The sequence below is a fragment of the Salminus brasiliensis genome, chromosome 14 (genome assembly GCF_030463535.1).
Source record: "Salminus brasiliensis chromosome 14, fSalBra1.hap2, whole genome shotgun sequence".
NCBI classification, from domain to species: domain Eukaryota; kingdom Metazoa; phylum Chordata; class Actinopteri; order Characiformes; family Bryconidae; genus Salminus; species Salminus brasiliensis.
In genome coordinates, this window is record NC_132891.1 from 5991784 (window position 1) to 6011413 (window position 19630).

At 38.5% G+C, this 19630-nt stretch overlaps 1 protein-coding gene across 2 annotated transcripts; it reads left to right on the top strand.

Annotated features, from left to right (window-relative positions):
• The first annotated feature begins 11459 nt into the window (after positions 1 to 11459).
• ormdl2 (ORMDL sphingolipid biosynthesis regulator 2) lies at positions 11460 to 18580 on the top strand. Of its 2 annotated transcripts, none has more exons than XM_072697226.1 (4): positions 11460 to 11491; positions 13034 to 13217; positions 14895 to 15046; positions 15254 to 18580. In XM_072697226.1, exons 2-4 carry the CDS (start codon positions 13044 to 13046, stop codon positions 15387 to 15389), a joined length of 462 nt encoding a protein of 153 aa, XP_072553327.1. In that variant the 5' UTR covers positions 11460 to 11491; positions 13034 to 13043; the 3' UTR covers positions 15390 to 18580. The 2 variants fall into 2 exon arrangements, with proteins under 2 accessions (XP_072553327.1, XP_072553328.1); XM_072697227.1 differs by lacking the exon at positions 11460 to 11491 and adding an exon at positions 11500 to 11805.
• The last annotated feature ends 1050 nt before the right edge of the window (positions 18581 to 19630 follow it).

Genomic DNA, 19630 nt, shown 5'->3' on the forward strand with positions numbered 1-19630 from the left:
CTCTCTCTCTCTCCTTCCTTCCATCCATCTCTCTCTCTCTCTCTCTCTCTCTCTCTCTCTCTCTCTCCTTCCATCCATCTCTCTCTCTCTCTCTCTCTCTCTCTCTCTCTCTCTCTCTCTCTCTCTCTCTCCTTCCATCCATCTCTCTCTCTCTCTCTCTCTCTCTCTCTTTCTCCTTCCATCCATCTCTCTCTCTCTCTCTCTCTCTCTCTCTCTCTCTCTCTCTCTCCTTCCATCCATCATCTCTCCCTCTCTCTCTCTCTCTCTCTCTCTCTCTCTCTCTCTCTCTCTCTCTCTCTCCTTCCATCCATCCATCTCTCCTCTCTCTCTCTCTCTCTCTCTTTCTCCTTCCATCCATCTCTCTATCTCTCTCTCTCTCTCTCTCTCTTCCTTCCATCCATCTCTCTCTCTCTCTCTCTCTCTCTCTCTCTCTCTCTCTCTCTCTCTCTCTCTCTCTCCATCCATCTCTCTCTCTCTCTCTCTCTCTCTCTCTCTCTCTCTCTCTCTCTCTCTCTCTCCATCCATCTCTCTCTCTCTCTCTCTCTCTCTCTCTCTCTATAACAAGAGGGTCCTGTGCAAAAAAGCTGTATTAGACATAAAAGAAGTTTATATTTGCGTACACACACACACACACACACACACATATATATATATATATATATATGTATGTGTGTGTGTGTGTGAAATAATTATTAAAATAATTTAGAGCATTTCTATGGTCTATATATATATATATAAAACAAGTGCAAAAGCTATAGTAGACATAAGAGAAGCTCATATTTGCGTATATATATATATATATATATATATATATATATATATATATATATATACACACATATGAATAGACCAATAGAAATGCTCTACATTATTTGGAACAAACTCTTATTTTACACACACACATCAGATCAGACCATCCTGTCTTGTCACTGGATGCAATCAAATCCCCACACCAGTAGAGACAGTTACTCCAACAAAAGCAAGATAAACTGTGTTTTAATTTCCTTGATTTCAAAAGGAACAGTGAATGAGCAGATGTCCCAATATTTTTGTCCACATGGTGTATATAGTTACACACACGTGCATTTTGTCAAATCCATAATACCAAAGCCTGCTGTGCAAAGATCTTAGACATCTGAGAAAAGACAGCTGTACAGCTGTATGTACAGATATGTATGTGTTCAGGAAGTACTAAAGAAATAAAAACAAACAACTAAACACTAATGTGAGCATTACATGTGATAGGGGGAGAGTAGTAACAAGTGCGTTGGGTTATTGGCTAGCTAAAATTGGGGAAGAAAAAGTTTGCAAGCAACCAGCACTAATCCAGCATGCTGCTCCAGTGTTTATGTCATGCACCTCACTCCTTTCACATCCTCATGCTAGTTTCAGATTGTTAAAATATTACAAGAATATCTTGAGCAGTTTATCATTACAATACTAATTTACAAGCAGGTGGATTTTATACTACATACATAAAACCAAGGTTTCCAACAGAAGGAGTGTTACTACATACTGGCTCTGTAAGGTGCCAAAACCGGTGCCCAGGCCACGCTGATGTTTTTTTAATGTTATATGAGCATTAGGATTTGCTAAAACATATTGTGTTTTAAGTGTGATTACAGAGGCTGTGCATGGTGATTAAACACATGGATGATAATATAAATGAGTAACATTTCTAAAGCTTTTGCATGAGGAATTTTTACTGCATTTTTACTGCATAATATGTGCAATGTTAATTAATCATTAATGGCTTTAAATCAAATGGCTATTAATCAAATTCAATCAAATCAACTGTATTTGTACAGCAGTTATCTGGCATCACAACTGCCATCCCAACCAGCTTTACAGTAATCCAGTAATAGGACATCATAAGAAGAACAAAACATAAAACCTAAAAAACATAAAACTCCCCAGTGAGCAGCCAAAGGCAACAGAGGCCAATAAAAACTCCCTCAGAGCTGGAGGAAGAAACCTTGGGAGGAAGCAAGACTCACAAGGGGGGACCCATCCTCCTCTGGTCAGAACTGATAAATTGTTGGTAAAAAGGTCACCTTCTCCCCACATAAACTGCTCAATATGTCTTTTTACTGCTAAAAATGAGACGACAGTACCTTTTTTACCCAAAAGTACCCAGTGCAGTTGATTGCTGAATTAATTTATTAATGTAAATGTTATACAATTAACTTATATTATAGTATTACATTTACTGCCCCCATTTTTTACATTGTACTTTTAGAAACAAAATGTATCATTTGGCCTGGGTGCACAATTTTTGCATAAGACTGTATAATTCCAACACAGTTTCGTGTTCCCTTCTGCTCAGAAAAGCATGATTACTATTAATTAGTTTAAAATAACATATTACAAAAACCTTTAAATGAAACATTATAAAGTAATGATCTATTTAATATGGCATGTTTTATTTCTTTCCAATACATTCAATTTAGACACTAAGTAAAAATGTGTCTAAATATGCGTACAAAACAAATGTCTGTGTGAGTGTGTGCAGAATGTCACCAATTATTATTATTTTTTTATATATATATAAATTATATCTAATTTAACTCCATTTTCTACCCAATTTGGAAGGCCAATTACCCAGTCCCCTTTATGTGAACGTCCCCTATCACTAGCAATACCTCTAGCACGTATCTTCCAACACATGTGAAGCCAGCCAACTGCCGCTGAGTATCTAGTGCACTTGAAGAAAAGCACGGCTCCCCAGCTCAGACACAACAGCTAACAAATGCCTGTGCTGACCAACACTCACACTAGCAGTGATGAGGGGAGGAAGTGCCAGCAACCCACCCCTGAGAGAGTAAGGCCGATTGTGCTCTCTGTGACTCCGGCTGCTGATGGCAAACAGCTGGACCACTTGTTGCACTTGTTCCTTATATGGGCATAGTCTACATAGATCTGCAGGTTTATTGTCTAACTGCTAAATAAATAAATTAATTAATTAATTAATAAATTAATAAAAACGCCCAAATAAATAAGATAAATGAAAATGAAAAAATGAAACTACTGGACTACTGGACTAGTGGACAAACTATTCCCTCATTCACAGTTTTAACAGGGTTAGATATAATATGAATGATATGAAATAATCAAACTAATTATAGACTTAGATTATAGATTAATGAGCATTAATCCATTCATATATGATATGAGTTTTTATGTTTTAATGATCTAATTAATTTCTTTTCATCCTTTATTGTTTTTTTTTCATTTATTCACTTATGTAAACAAACATACAAATAAATAAAACATACAAATAATAAATAATTTCTGTTTTTTTCTGTTTTCTTGTGAACCACAATTAGTAAACCTGTTATCCTGTTACATATTCTATCCAAAATAATGTACTTTTAATTTTAACATGTATACAAATTGTTTGATAAAATATATACCAGAATAGTCCGTCCACATTTCTAAATGATAAAGGTGATCCCAAATGTATGTAATACATAATTTAGTGTACTCCGAAATCCACATCCGCCTTTACTAACCAATGACTGATTATGACTGATCCCACCTTAAATACTGTAGAAATTAAAATCAGATTTCCCCACCCATGTCAAGCTGACTGTAGATAAGAAGGGAAAAGCCATGTCTAATATCATACAGTGTCGTGAGAAAATACTTAATCATTGGTCTTTTATGTCTCTGTACTTTCTGACAGAGTTATTGATCTAACTGTATTGAAGGGAATTTAGTGGGGCAGACAGAAGCCAAATAGTCACGTAATATTCAGTCTAAGGCACTGACGCATGACGTAAAGAGCAACACGCTGAGGCTATCTGCATGAATGAGTTACACATCAGGTTATGAACCCACTTCCCCTCTAGAGAAGGTTCAGCACGTGGATCCAAACCACAATAAAAGAGCATGGTATTTGAGCAACTTTACAGATGAGAAAATCAAACCATTACATTTGGAATTCTAGGAATACTGGGGTCTCTCTGCCTAATCATGGAAATTCTACAAGATCTATGAAAGGTGAAATTTCAGACCTTCATTGGAAACTGAAATTATCCCAAGACCAGTGATAATCCGCACTCAAGGATGAATGATGGGGGTTGTTTGCTTTGCAGGTTATGCTGAAGTAAGGAGTGTACATGCCGACTCTGTTTCATTCAGTGGAAATAGGCAATGTCCTTAGATTAAGGTCAAACTGTGGTTCACTTTTGTGGAGTGTAGATGTAGTACTTGTGAATTACTGGCATATTGTATGGGTAGTAAAGCACAGATCCTCAACAAAATGTGTAGGTTTTAGTTATTTAGTATAGCAGTAGTAGTAGTAGTAGTATAGTAGTAGTAGTAGCAGTAGCAGTAATAGCAGTAGTAGCAGTAGTAGTAGTAGCAGTAGTAGTATAGTAGTAGTAGTAGCAGTAGCAGTAGTAGCAGTAGTAGTATAGTAGTAGCAGTAGCAGTAGTAGCAGTAGTAGCAGCAGCAGTAGTAGTAGTATAGTAGTAGTAGTAGTATAGCAGTAGTAGTAGTAGCAGTAGCAGTAATAGCAGTAGTAGTATAGTAGTAGTATAGTAGTAGTAGTAGTAGCAGTAGTAGCAGCAGCAGTAGTAGTAGTATAGTAGTAGCAGTAGTAGTAGTAGTAGTAGTAGCAGTAGTAGTAGTAGTAGTAGCAGTAGCAGTAATAGCAGTAGTAGCAGTAGTAGCAGCAGCAGTAGTAGTAGTATAGTAGTAGTAGTATAGCAGTAGTAGTAGTAGCAGTAGCAGTAATAGCAGTAGTAGTATAGTAGTAGTATAGTAGTAGTAGTAGTAGCAGTAGTAGCAGCAGCAGTAGTAGTAGTATAGTAGTAGCAGTAGCAGTAGTAGTAGTAGTAGTAGCAGTAGTAGTAGTAGTAGTAGCAGTAGCAGTAATAGCAGTAGTAGCAGTAGTAGTAGTAGCAGTAGTAGTATAGTAGTAGTAGTAGCAGTAGTAGCAGTAGTAGTATAGTAGTAGTAGTAGCAGTAGTAGCAGTAGTAGCAGTAGCAGTAGTAGCAGCAGCAGTAGTAGTAGTATAGTAGTAGTAGTAGTGGTAGCAGTAGCAGTAATAGCAGTAGTAGTATAGTAGTAGTAGTATAGTAGTAGTAGTAGCAGTAGCAGTAGTAGCAGTAGTAGTAGTAGTAGTAGTAGCAGTAATAGCAGTAGTAGTATAGTAGTAGTAGCAGTAGTAGTAGTATAGTAGTAGTAGCAGTAGTAGTAGGAGTAGTAGCAGTAGTAGTATAGTAGTAGTAGTAGTAGCAGTAGCAGTAATAGCAGTAGTAGTATAGTAGTAGTAGCAGTAGTAGCAGTAGTAGCAGCAGCAGTAGTAGTAGTATAGTAGTAGTGGTAGCAGTAGTAGTAGTAGCAGTAATAGCAGTAGTAGCAGTAGTAGTAATAGTAGTAGTAGTAGTATAGCAGTAGTAGTAGTAGCAGTAGCAGTAATAGCAGTAGTAGTATAGTAGTAGTAGTAGCAGTAGTAGTATAGCAGTAGTAGTAGTAGCAGTAGTAGTAATAGCAGTAGTAGTATAGTAGTAGTAGCAGTAGTAGCAGTAGTAGCAGCAGCAGTAGTAGTAGTATAGTAGTAGTGGTAGCAGTAGTAGTGGTAGCAGTAATAGCAGTAGTAGCAGTAGTAGTAATAGCAGTAGTAGTATAGTAGTAGTATTAGCAGTAGTAGCAGTAGCAGCAGTAGTAGTAGCAGTAGCAGTAATAGCAGTAATAGCAGTAGCAGCAGTAGTAGTAGTATAGTAGTAGTAGTAGTATTCAATCACATAAACATTAAAGTTTAAAGTACAACTTTGGGCTTTTATCAGAAGTGAAGTTAAAAGAGCAGTCCTTTCAGATGGCAGCAAGCCCTAACAGAAGCAAACAGAACAAACATTTACTTCTTGTTTCATTTTCTAAAGTCCAGGAATACATGACCTCCACTTCATAAATTCTTTAAACCACTATGGGAAGTAATGGTTTTACAGAATTATTTAAAAGGGAAACAGAAAGTAATAAAATATACTGTTACTCATATAAACAACGTCATCAACTCAACCAAGGGTTCTGCAGTGTACAGCACTGAAAGAAGAGAGTGTGAAAAATATGTTTATATTTCCTTCCAAATCTGCATAATAGAAAGGAATGTGCTCATATGTTTAACAACGTCAAATTTCTTTACATTTGCTTGATTATCTTTCCAATTTCTAATCTGCTTAGATTGTGTCAGTGCTGTTCATTTAATAACATTAATAATGATTTTTCTATATCAACATTTTAATACTACCAGGTTACTAATTCTGTCTTTTGTGAACTTACTCATACTTAAACTCATAAAATTTTCAGAGGATTTCAGAGTTTCAGTATATATTACATATATAGCTCTGAATCTGAAGTAATTTGTTTGTGTTATAAATGTTATATATATATATATATATTAATAAATATTTGCATTAAATGTTTATTAAATAATTGATTCTAATATATTGATAGTAGTGTATTTTAAAAAATTTTATTTATTGCTTTTTCTTTGTTCTATTATTGATTGTTTTTCCTTAATCATTGCATACTTAGATTGCCCAGTTTGTCAATATATAAACAATTAAGACAAAACAATGTATTGTTGGTGTGCTTTTTACGTTTAAATAAATTAAATAATAAATAATAAATAAACAGCACATTTTACTAGTTTATTATAGCAGCATGGTCTATGTTCTTCTGCATATCGACTGCAAATCTATTTTTGTTTTCTGATAATCAGTTTGGACTTAAAAACCAGGAAAAACCATGATGATTTAACAGAGGAAAGCTGAAAGCTGCTGTATGGGGCAGAGATCCAATCTTGCAGCCACATGCAGCCTTCATCAAAAACACTTGTTCGCCCACTGAACCGCCATGAAACCTTTGACTATTAGTAATTAGCTATAGTAATTCGCTGATGATCAGTCATTGGTAACTAATGATCCTAATGATGAGTCAGGTACTCGGCTCTGAGATATTTCTGATAACTAAAACGCTTGCTAAAACTAAGAGCAATATAGCTGAACCAACAGAGCAGAATGAAAATAAACCGAATTATAAACTAAACGCGAAGTGAGGGGAAAGTGGATTCATCATAAGCAGGCTGGGACAGCATTCAGAAATAGGACGAATTAACTAAAAAACACAATTAATTAATTAATTAATTAATAATTCACCAGATTAAAGCTGTATCAAACTAATAAACCCACATTAAAATGAAACCGGATTAAAAAACCGAGTCAGTGGTTGTCTTTTCTGTTTGTTCTAGAACCGAATTACCCGCAATTGACCAATCAGGGTGAGACTTGCTCCACACGATCCCTCTTCTTTAAATCTCACAGTGTCCCACAGGGTCATTTACACCTAGCTAATGCTAACCGTCTATTGTTGTTTATTATGAAATATTAATCTTCGTATTTAAGGCTACTGAAATAGTACTAATAGTGTAGCTTACGTTGTAAAATACACATAATTTTTTTGTTTTACTGGAGTTTAAACTAATAAATAGATATAAAAAAATCTAAAATCTAAAAAAGCTAAAATCAGCTAAACTAAGGTTGATGGACATGGTAGTTGTAACGCTGGTAATCCTGGCAAAACACCCTATGTTGGTACAGCAGTTGGTTAAGATGGTTGGCATGTTTTCATTTGACTTCAGCAGGACTACCTATTAAAACCACTAATATTAATACGGGTACATATGTTTTTTTTTATTTTATTTAAACCAAACCTAACCAACTAGATAATATGGAGTTATGATCGTTTTATTTAGTGTAATGAAACCTGTTGTTTTATTGTTTTAAATAAAATGTACTGAAATTGGGGACAATTATCAGTCATACATGACTACCCAAATCCATCCTGTTTACTGAAGCTCAGGAACATCTAAGATGCCCAGATGTTTGCACTGAAACGAGACAGTTATATAAATCATATTAATTATTGTTCATTGCTTTTGGAAATTGCTTAAAAAAATATTTTATGTAAATATAGTAATGAAATAAACCCCTGATCATTTTTGGTGATTTAATAATTCCTGAAAAAAACAACCAGCAAAAAAGTGCATTTTAACACTAATAAATATTCTGTATTTAACATTTGAAAGCTTAGATTTTAGATTTTATAGTTAAAAGCAATTTATCTAAACGCTATAAATGTATGATTTGTTTCTATTTCGACTCTGTTTTATTTATTAGCTAATATTTTATAATAACTATTAATTGTTTTAATAATTCCTGCAGGCTTAGTTGGAGTATCATGTTTGAACATGTTTGGGTTAAAGGTAATAAATGTGGTGAAGAGCTCCGGGCTCCCTGTAGACGCGGGGGGAACTCCGCGTGACTCACCGCTAGTGTGTATAATGCTATATAACAGCAGCGCGAGGAGGACCTTACACACAAACACACAAACTTTAGATCCTTCCACTCAGCAGCAGCACCAGCAGCACCAGCAGCAGCACCAGCAGCAGCAGCACCAGCAGCAGCAGCAGCAGCACCAGCAGCAGCAGCAGCAGCAGCAGCACCAGCAGCAGCAGCAGCAGGAGGATGGCGTCTTCTCGGTGTCTCGCGCTCTTCGCCGCGCTCGTAGCGCTACTCTTCGCGTTCACGCTTGCAGCTCCTGCGGGAGCGCGCATCCCAAGACAGGTGGACTACGGTGCAGGGAAGACACTGGCCTTCCAGCTCAACTCAGAGGCCAGATACTTATACAAACAGGTGAGATTATTCGGTGTTTGTCTATCTAGCCTCTATATATCCATCAATATCCATCTCTCTCTCTCTCTCGCGCGCGCTCTCTCATTAGACTTGGTCTGAATACATATTGACAAACTTTATCCAGTTAATAAATTGGGATAAATGAATAAACTGTGCGTATTAAAGCCTGTATAATAACTTTCATGCCTGCATGTAATTCTCTGCTCTCCCCCCAGGTGGAAATCCCAGCTGTTCTGGCTGCAGTCACTGAGCCCCCTCTGATGATCCGGCCTGAGGACAAGTGTGATCCTGACAGCCTTCAGAAGAACCAAGAGGTAATTCTAACAGAGCAGTGGGGTTAGCTGTAATGCAGTGGGATGTTGTTGAATGGGGGTGAGTGGTGCTCAGACAACACCTTAAAACCTGGGCTTCAGATAATGTTGCCAAAGTGTAACAAAGGGGAAAGTGTGGCAGGTGTACCACTGTCCACTAGGCCACCTGTGTTGTCCACCTGCACAACACAAGCTGCATTAAAGAGATGGTTAGAACAGTGATAGTACATGATGATGATGATGCCCCCAAACTCAGAATATGATGTTTAACTAAAGCTGATGAACATCAATCACAGTGATGAAACATTGAATCTTCATCCATGTGTTTCATGTCTTCCAGCCTTGCCTGCTGAGGGTCGCTCTGGCTTTGAAAAACTACACCAGGATCTTTGGGGACGCTGGACTCTTTCGAGAAGAATACACCAGGAGCAGTAAATGGAAGGCCAACGCTACTACTGTGGCTGAAGTAACGAGAAAGCTCTTGGATGCACTGAAGGTAATAAAGTGGGCTTAGGCAAATAATGCGTAGGCATTGATGATGCAAGTAAATTTAACTTTACAAATAATTCCAACATGTCTTAGCTTAGATATAAATGTAGATATAGTCTTGAGCCGAAGAGATTTACAGCTAATTTACAAGTATTATTCCTTTAACTAAGTGGTATTACATTGTAAGTCTTATTATACAGTAATCCATACCCCCATATACGCAAGGGAAAATACTATCTGAGTTAATTAAAGTTAGGGATTTTATATATTGGTATTAATGTGCAAAGCCTCAAATGGTCTAAGGGACTACTTTTACTTGCATTTGGCCAGTTATTATATTTCTATCATGCAGCTTCTATATTGTCCCTCTAAATCCACCCTCTGCTCCCACAGGAACCATCTGAAGACCCAGAGCCGTTAATTCTGGAGGCCTGGATGGCCGAAGGGTTACTGCGTGACAGCGTGGAGCGACTGTATTCCTTCTCCATCATAACAGCTCGCGTCTTCAGCTTTTTGTCTGACCAGGGCAGACGATGATGAGAAACAGTACCTGAATACTCATCATGACCATGTTGGTCAATATGTATTCGACTGTTAAAAAACAATGTTCTCATATATTATGATTACATATAGTAGCTACAGTGATAGCCTATCATGATGCAATGTGCATGATGTATTTATTATGGATCCTATTTATTTTCTTATTTATTGTTATTTATTAATCCGTGTGTATGTAACATGAGCTGACAGTATGCTACAGCTGTTTTCTGTAAAAGTGCTAATGAGGTTTTTTTTTTTTCATGATCAATAAATGCATGAACAATTATTCCAACCATCCTGGCCATTGTGTTTTATGTCTTTGTGCATTTTCATCATTCTCTAGGGAATTACTAGGGAAACCAATCATTTTCAGGAAGCGAGTTCAAACAGTGGTACACCAATGAGGAAATGACATGGTCAACATGGGCAAATTTCCCAATCTAAAGTCAAAGCCTGTTTGTAAAATAAGAAGGAAGGTGTGCTTTCCTTAAACATTCCCATTAGTCTGAATGGCTTCCTGATACATTTAAATAAATAAACAAATAAGCAAATCGGTGCTGTCACACCAAAACCTGATATCCCCCAGTTCTGTTGGTTTTTAGTTTGGCATAATTTAATTAAATCATGTTCTATTACATGAGTCACAATGTTATTATGAATAGACCAACAGAAATGCCCCAAAATTTACTTTTTACATTACTTGGACTGAAATATTCTTTCTTTTTCCTGATAAGTTGTCATTTTGGAGTTTTCTTTCATTGGCAGTGATGCAATAAAATAAATGAATATGCCGCAGAAATACCCTAAACAAGTACATCACATTAGGTGTGGTAACCTTAAAGTGTCTATCATGTTCTTTAAAAATGGTGATTTAAAGATTTTGTTGTATATATGTCTAATGTTTATTTTTATTACAATTTATTCTAAAGATCTAAGAGTTAAATTAATGCACACTAATCTGTGGGAGAGCAGACAGACCTGGACACTTTATAAAAATTTCACTCATTGTAGACTGAGTATCCACAATCACTGAGTCACTGTACATTTCTTCCTTTTTCCTCTTTGTGGTGAGGAAATGGAAATGCTGCTGAATAGGCTGTCATCTGAAACACGATGGACGGTTTTTGTAAAAAAAATAAATAAATAATAAAAAATAATAATAATATTAACATTAAATACGATTGAATGAAAGTACAAAATGCTCAACTGCACTGAAAAAAAATAACAAAAAATAAATGAACACGTTTAATGCACATTTCTTTTTGACTTTGACTTTAAGATCCAATAAAAAAACAGAGGCGGGTCAAACGAGAGGAGCTGACCAATCAAAAACAGAGATGGGTGTTTACGAGGAACGCGGACCAATCATAGACGAGAAGGGTGGAGTCAGACAGGGAACTGCACTATTTCCTGGTTACAGTGAAGGTGTGTTATATGACAGCAGTCGTTAGTAAGTAGTTTGCAGAATTTTACTCGCTTTTAATTCCTTTGTTTTTAATAAGACTATAATTTCTGGGTTATCGCATGTTCACAGAACGATGTCAGAAGCTAAAGCCAGTGCAGGCTCTGCGAAATCGATTGGCTGAACGAGTTTTCTAGCGCTAGCAGATGTTGCTAAGCTAGCACTAGCTAACTGGTTACGCAGCCCAACGCAGGCTCCTGTCAGTGGAGTCCAGATCTAGCTCCAAATATCTAATATTATAACTTAGATAATTACTTAAAATACTACTGACAGTCTACATATAACTGTTGTTCTTTAAAAAGGTGGGTAATAACTACTGTTTCCTCTAAGTAGCTAAACCAGTAGCTATCATTTGAATGGGTTTGTGCATGTTTACGTGTTTCAAATCATAATAAGGGAGATTTAACTCAATATTCCTAAAGTATTATTTTATATAATTACTCTGAGTATATAGCTAATTACCCTGTAACTACTATTAACTCAGTTGTAAATAGATACACAACAAGTACACTCATGAAAGGGTTGTGTATTAATAAATATTTTTTAATTTCAATTATCCAAATGATATAATTTCACTTCCGTTCATATAAAATGCAGATAATTGTATTTGTGAGTAATCCACACTCATTTTCTTTTTGATCTATCTTTCTATCTATCTATCTATCTATCTATCTATAATAAACCAATAAAACAACGTCAACAACTAACAGAAGCAGCTGCAGAACATCAGCTGCAGATGATCAGAACATGGTTAGAAAGGATTCTGGAGGAGTCTGTCTTAATGAAACCTCAGACCTGTGTGTGGTTGAAGTGAGTGGTGAAGATGATCACCATGTGCCAGATCAGAAGAGCTCTCTAAAGCCTTCGGAGAGAAAGTTGTAGATGCAGAAGAATTTGAAATCAGCCGTTCCACTGTCCCCTACGTAATGTATGAGTGAAATAACTGCTGACATGGCCAGATCAGTCTGCCGTAGTAAGTTTAGGCCTAATCTTTAGGTTTTACCACCCACATTTGCTCCTAATTCTCTTTGGGCATTTCCATGATACTCTGGCAGTTCTAAAATATATGTGTATCACTGTCATTTCAGACTGGAGTGCAAAGGTGCAGAGGGGAAATCTCTCTAAATTCAAAAAGAATGATGTCAGTCAGTGATACTATGTATTATGGGGCATTTACACCGTTGTTATGATTAATATTGTGGTGTATTTAGTTAGGTGAAATGAAATGATTCATATCTACCAACATTCTGCAAACTGCTCTGTGTCAACTTATCTGGATAACCACAGAAACTAAGCCTATGTTCTATAGTAAAAGAATCCCATACAGCTCTTACTGATTGGACAGTTTTAAAGGAACAGGGATTCCACTGCGTAAAAACCTTTAGTGATACATAAACTGACATGCGAAATGCAAATAGGAACAGATCTCTGACGTGTAGTCTTAAGACTGAGATAACGGTGAAAGATCAGATAAGTTACTTCGAGCCTGTGTGCATGAGTTACAGTTCCCTTACAGCTTTTTCCTTTCAGCTCTTTCAGGATGAATGTGGGCGTTGCTCACAGCGAGGTAAACCCCAACACCCGGGTCATGAACAGCCGAGGAATCTGGCTCACATACCTGCTGCTGACCATCGTGTTGCATATCGTCTTGCTGAGCATCCCTTTCTTCAGTGTGTCACTCGTGTGGACCCTGACAAACGTCATTCACAATCTGGTCAGTGAATGCAGTAAACCTTTATTTGAGACGTTGTGGTTGTTGGTGAAATGCTTTCCACTGCAGGGCCAGACGATTATGACAGTACCCATTTCGGTGCAGCACAGATTGCTTACAGACTGTGCTGGGCCCGGCTTTCTCAGCAGGTTTAGGTATAACCATACGTTGGGCTACAAACTGCTTGGTAGGAGGGCTTTGTGGCATATGAATCCGCTGATTGGCTCCATATTTCCGTATTCTTTGTGCTGCAAGATCGGAGAGTGTATCTAAAAAGTACAAGAATAGTTGTTTAATTTTACCAGTCTTTAGTTCAGTCACTTTAGTTCACTGTAGCATAATCAAGTTTAGCAAGTTTAGAGTCTGCTATGGACCTTGTCCAACATCGCAACCATGGCATTAGCACGGCCCAGCTGACAGGCTCATCCAACATCGGTCATACACACATACACACCAGTGAAACACATAGTGACTATGAGCACATGTGCCCAGAGCAGTGGGCAGCCATTGGGGGCAGAGAGGGTAAAGGGCCTTGCTCTAGCTTGCCGAGCCTGGGTATCAAACCCACAACCCTGTCATCAATAGCCCGGAGCTCTTAGCGCTAAGCCACCGCTGCTCATATGTGACTGTATATTGCCTTTATGCTAGGACTACGGCTATTGCAAAGTGCCGGTGTATTCTGTAAGACCATACACTATATGTCCAAATGTTTGTGGACATACCTTCTAATGAATGCATTCAGATACTTTAAGTTGCACTTATTACTGACACACACAAATGCAAATGGATACACACCGCTTGTCTAGTCCCTGTAGACAATAGGACTCTCTGGAGCAGATAAACATGAACATATACACTATAAGAGTATAGAGTCCCCCAGCTTTGAGCCGTGGAGCAGTGGAATTGTGTTCTCTGAAATGATGGATGGTGATCTATCCAGTATTTGTAGAGTTAAGTTGGGGAGTTGAGGAACGAGGTGGGGTTGTAATCATCTAATATCCTGGCCTCACTCATGCTCTTGTTGCTGAAGGCAATCAAATCCTAACCCTAGCGATGCCCGAGAACTAGTAGAAAGCCTTTTTCCCTGGACAGTAGAGACATTTGGGTCTTTTGAGATCCCACATATGTAGATTCCCAAAAACACGACATGCCCTAGAAAAAGAGAATATATGATCATTCTACCTTAAATGATCTGCAATCCTTCGTGCTCGGCCAGCACAAAACCTTTTAAAAAATGACAGAAATGAGTGGTGAGATTCTGCAGAGGGAGATTATTTAAACTAAATTTAACTTTAATCTGAAGTTGCCCAATTTCTGTCAGTTAGCCGTCACATATCGGTGCAGCCTGCCCAGGCCCCTCCAAATGTGCTTGAATGACTCAGTCCCATTTTGGGACACACATATAGGCCATTCTATCAGGTGTTCACCAAAGCTAAGGGCAGATAGCCTTAATGATGAAGGCCTATGATGCTGGTTTGCTCATTTTTTAGTATTACTACAGTGATAAAATTCTTTGTATATTGGAAGGTCTGGGGACACTTACTCACCCAGCGTTAATGCAGAGTTAATAGGGGGTGAGGCCTTCACTGCAGTAACAGCCTCTACTCTCGACTCTAGTCTTATGTCCCCTTCAAACTCATCATACATCTGTAGTAAAGTTCTGACTGTTTTCTTTTCTAGGCTATGTATGTGTTCCTGCACACAGTGAAGGGAACTCCATTTGAGACACCTGACCAGGGCAAAGCACGATTGCTCACACACTGGGAACAAATGGACTATGGCGTTCAGTTCACGTCGTCGAGAAAATTCCTGACCATTTCACCCATAGTGCTGTGAGTTACTGTTACTGTTGTTGTCTGTGTTGCGTATGTTGTGGCAGTACTTAAAATAAACAAAAACAAACAAACTTCCCCCAAAACATTGGTGACATAATGACAGAAGGTAGTTCTGGCCTTGGTATTAGTAGCTGGTATACGATCCACACAGTGTCTGCTGATATAGGACTGTCCTTGGGGTCATACTTTTTTGTTCTCTTCTAGGTACATACTGGCCAGCTTTTACACCAAATATGATGCCACTCACTTCCTAATCAACACAGGCTCCCTCCTCAGTGTCCTCCTCCCAAAGCTGCCTCAGTTCCATGGAGTACGCTTGTTTGGGATCAATAAATACTGATGCGTCACTCATCATTCATTCAGGAGGCTTGAAGAAATAAAGGAACCAGTAGAGGAGAAAGCGGTTGTTTGGGGTGTCCTCTGGCTTATTGCCTTTACTTCATCCAAGCTGGAAAGATGCCAACCTAAACTGAACTGAATTTTACACTGTATGAAAAGGATTTGTAGTAATGTCTTGTTTTTTATGCTTTTGTCTGGTTGATTTTTCCCACAACTTTCAGTGGGTATACACAAATGAACCAAAACATTATGCCTGTATGACCAATATTCTGCCAAAGCAGTTCACTTTACAAGACCTCTAAGAGTGCCCTGTGTGCTCAGGCACCAGTAGATCCTTTAAGTCCTGTAAGTTGCGAGGCGGACCATGTACCAGACTGTCCCAGTGATGTAAAAGAAAACAGGACTCACCTTCTTCCATTTCTTCAAGGTCCAATTCTGAGGCTTGTGGGCCCATTGTAGATGCTTTAAATGGTGGACAGGTGTTAGCATGGGTGATGGGATACATTCCTCTCTTAGCAATCAAACATTCTGTCCTGTGCCACAGCAGCCCTTCTGTTTGCTTGACCTAGATGGGATGCCATGTTGCCATTCCCTCCTCGGACCACTATTAGCGGCTACTTGCACTGCCGAAAGGATTGTAGATGTGTGGGGCACTGAACCAGAGTTGCGAATTGAATAAATTTGAAGTTGGTTTAATAGCAGAACAAATACCTAGAACAACATACAACCCCTCGCCTCAGTTGGCTTTGTCCGATGAATCAAACACTTCTTTGAGGACACTGCGGTGTTTGGTTCGGCATGTTTCCTGTTACTACACTTGAGACTTTTGTTAAGATAACACATCGGTCTCTAAGAAGTTCTGCTTTTCAGACAAGGTCAGTGAGAGGTACCCTGCTGGTCACAGAAAGGTCTTCTGGGTTAAAACACAGAATAAAATACAGTACATTCATTGCACAAAACTGCATTCATTGCACAAAAATAATAAAGATTAACAAACACCAAAAAACCCACCAATGTTCTTTCCTTCAACAGCAGTGGTTAGCAAATTAAGATGGGTTGAGAGGAATATGATTTCTAAGCAAATTCATAACCGAGAATTAACATGTCTTTATCCCGGCATGCTGGTGCCTATTGCTAATCCAGTCCCTGTCCAGTCTGAGGGTCTCCTCTGATGCCCCACCATGTCATATCATGTTAAGGTAGTAATTCAGAAGGACACTTTCCCTTAAACCACTGACCAGGAGAGCCCCACTAGTAGACCTGATGTAAAAGAAAAGAGGACTCATTAGACCAGGCCACCTTCTTTTGTTTGTCAATGTCCAGTTCCGACACTTGCGGGCCCATTGTAGATGCTGTAAATGGTGGACAGGCGTTAGCATGGGCACTTGTGACTTTTTACTGTGTGTTGTGATACATTCCTCTGCTAACCATCAAGAAAACATTCTGTTTTGTGCCACAGCTGCCCCTTTGTCGGCTTGACCTAGATGGGTTGCCCTTCTCAACCAGCCTGGTGGTTTCCCCACTCGGTTATCTGGCCACAATGAGTTGCTGTTATGAGTCGAGATAATCAACATAATTCACTCCATCTTTGTGTGGTCATAATGTTTTGGCTCATTAGTGTACATTCCAGGATATAATTTCACTTCACTGCAGGCAGTGTGCAATACATTACATAGCTCTGATTCCAAATGTTCCAAAAATATGCCTGGATCCAATTTAGGAATTTGAGTGTGAAATTCCTTGACCTTCTTTATTGTCTGAGATTTTGAAACGAACCTTTTTCTCAATCAATACACATTTGACAGCTAATCAAAGGTAAAGTCACCTCAAGTGGGTGTCAGGAATAATAATTAAATGATTAAAATCAATTCATTTCACACATTTTTCATTGAAGCGGAGTATCACTCCTGGAAGCCTTTCAGTTGATTTTCCAGTATCAGGTGCCTTGCTTCCCCCCATGTTTTATACAGTTTTCTGTTAAATGTTATTTATAAATTATTGCATTTATTTTCAGACGTTGCAAACGTGGCTTTGTTTGTGCAAATGTGTGGATTTGTTCTTGCATTCTTAAAACTGAACTGTCACTTAAAAAGAGAGATATTTTACACAGTCTTGTAGATACTGGTGTACATATTGGTCACTTCTCCAAGGAACAGTAAGTAGTGTTTCCAGGTCTTGGTGATCAGCTGCAGATTACTTCCGCACAATAGTTGTTTGCTTCTGGTCACAGGGATAAATAAAGACTTTTTATAGCTTTCCTCATATTCATAATTCCTGCTAACAGAAATTTCACCTTTTTTTTTTTCAAAAGATGCTGTCCTGTATTATTTCAGTTTTATGGTTTGTGTTGTTTTGGATCTGTAGCTATGAATGTTGATGGTGCCAGGATAAATCATAGTTGGTCCTGTACTTGCTTATTGCAAATACTATGTATTTTCACATAGTAAAAAATGAGCTGCTGCCAATGTCTTACTTAATGTCTATGATCGACTCTTCTTCCTTTACACCGGGTTTACCAGTAGATAGTTGTTGGTTATAGCCTAGCTCTGTCGCAGGTTCCCAACTCTGAACCTGGAGTCCCCTCTGTCCTGCACATTTTTTAGTGTTTTGCCAGCTTCAACACAACCACTCCAGCTCTGGGAAGCATTGTTAACTAGCCAAGCCCAGGTACCCAAAAGCGTTGTTGTACGGGGATTGTTTTAAATGAGGGAGAGAGTGCTGAATGTGAAGCTCGTGCAACCAGTCAACAGTGATCTTTGTGCTTGAAGGCTTTTGGGAAACCCAGCCCTGATTAGTTGGATCAGGTGTTTTGAGAGTTGGGAAACACTGAATTGTGCGGGATAAGGGGTATTCCAGGACCAAGGTTGGGAACCACTGCTCTAGGTCATTTGAATTCATATACTGTTCATGATCAATTTTTTTTACTCGCGTATCTACTGTAAAAATGCACAAATCTGAGGGTTATGTTTCTCAACTGCAAAAAGATGGTCATTTAATATGCAATAAAAAAACTTCTAACCACTTGTATGAACGGTTAACTTAATTCTTTGTTGGGCCTAGGAGTTATTCAGTTATTCACTGAGGGTGTTCTGAAAAATCTAGTAAAAAAAAATAGTAATTTTAATAATAAATGTATAAAAAATAATAAATACCTTCAAGGAAGTCAATGAAAAATAAATTAATAAAAAAATATATTGGTTCAGTCATCATTATTTTTTTTTTGTGTGAAAGCGACAACATATCACTTTTTAATAGGTTTACAATCTGGAAATCAATAAATCTAAAGTTATATTTCAGCATTGTTTACAATCAGTCACATCTGTGGTGTACACTGAGTTACTGCAATAATAAATTATAACTATATAAAATAACTATTATAAAAGTAATAACACACTTATAATAGCTATCGACGGACAGCTCTTGAAGAAGGCCTAGTCAATGAGTGAAAGACCAGTGAAACATGCCCAAATAACTGTCCGGCGTAATCGACCATTCATTTTGGACCCCATATTACACCGGCCCTGACAGTTCTGTCACAATGCTCAGTTAATAAATTGTATAATGGCCCCTGTCAGTCACAGGCTCTTAGAATTCCCCTATATGGTGCCACTCATTACAGATAGAGATTAGCTTTAAAGAGCGTTGGCGTGCTTAGTAACACAGGAACCCTCCCTGCTACCTGCAATCATAGAGGAATCCTCCACAACCTACACAATGAGGGGGCGTAAGCAGGAGGAAGCCCAGCATACACCCACCACATACACGAGGCTAGGTTTCTGTGGTAATGTGTGGAGGACACACAGGCGTTCTCTTGGATCACCTGTGTAGGCCCACCTGTACGTCCCAGGGGAAATCCAGGCGTTTTGCATGCCGCCTACACAGGGGCTAGCCCGATGCAGCTAACAATGATGGTTGTAGGGAAATCCCCCCTCCCTCCACAGGTACTGGGTATTGCTGAGTGTCTCCTGAGCAAAGCTGAGGGCAGGCGAGCGGAGTTGTGTCAGGGAAGAAGTTGACGAGAGGAAAATGAGTTCCCTCCAGCCTTCTATATTTGCCTAATGTGTGAAGCATGCTATCTGTTTATCAGGGAACTACATGCAAATGGCCCACCATTACAGTCCACTGCACGACTGAAGAATCCAGTCAGCATGAGTGTGCTCAGAACAGTGGTGCAAACATTTGCATCATGCAGTGAGCTGGTCATCACACTCATGAGGAAGTGTTTCATCAGCTGTCGGCACT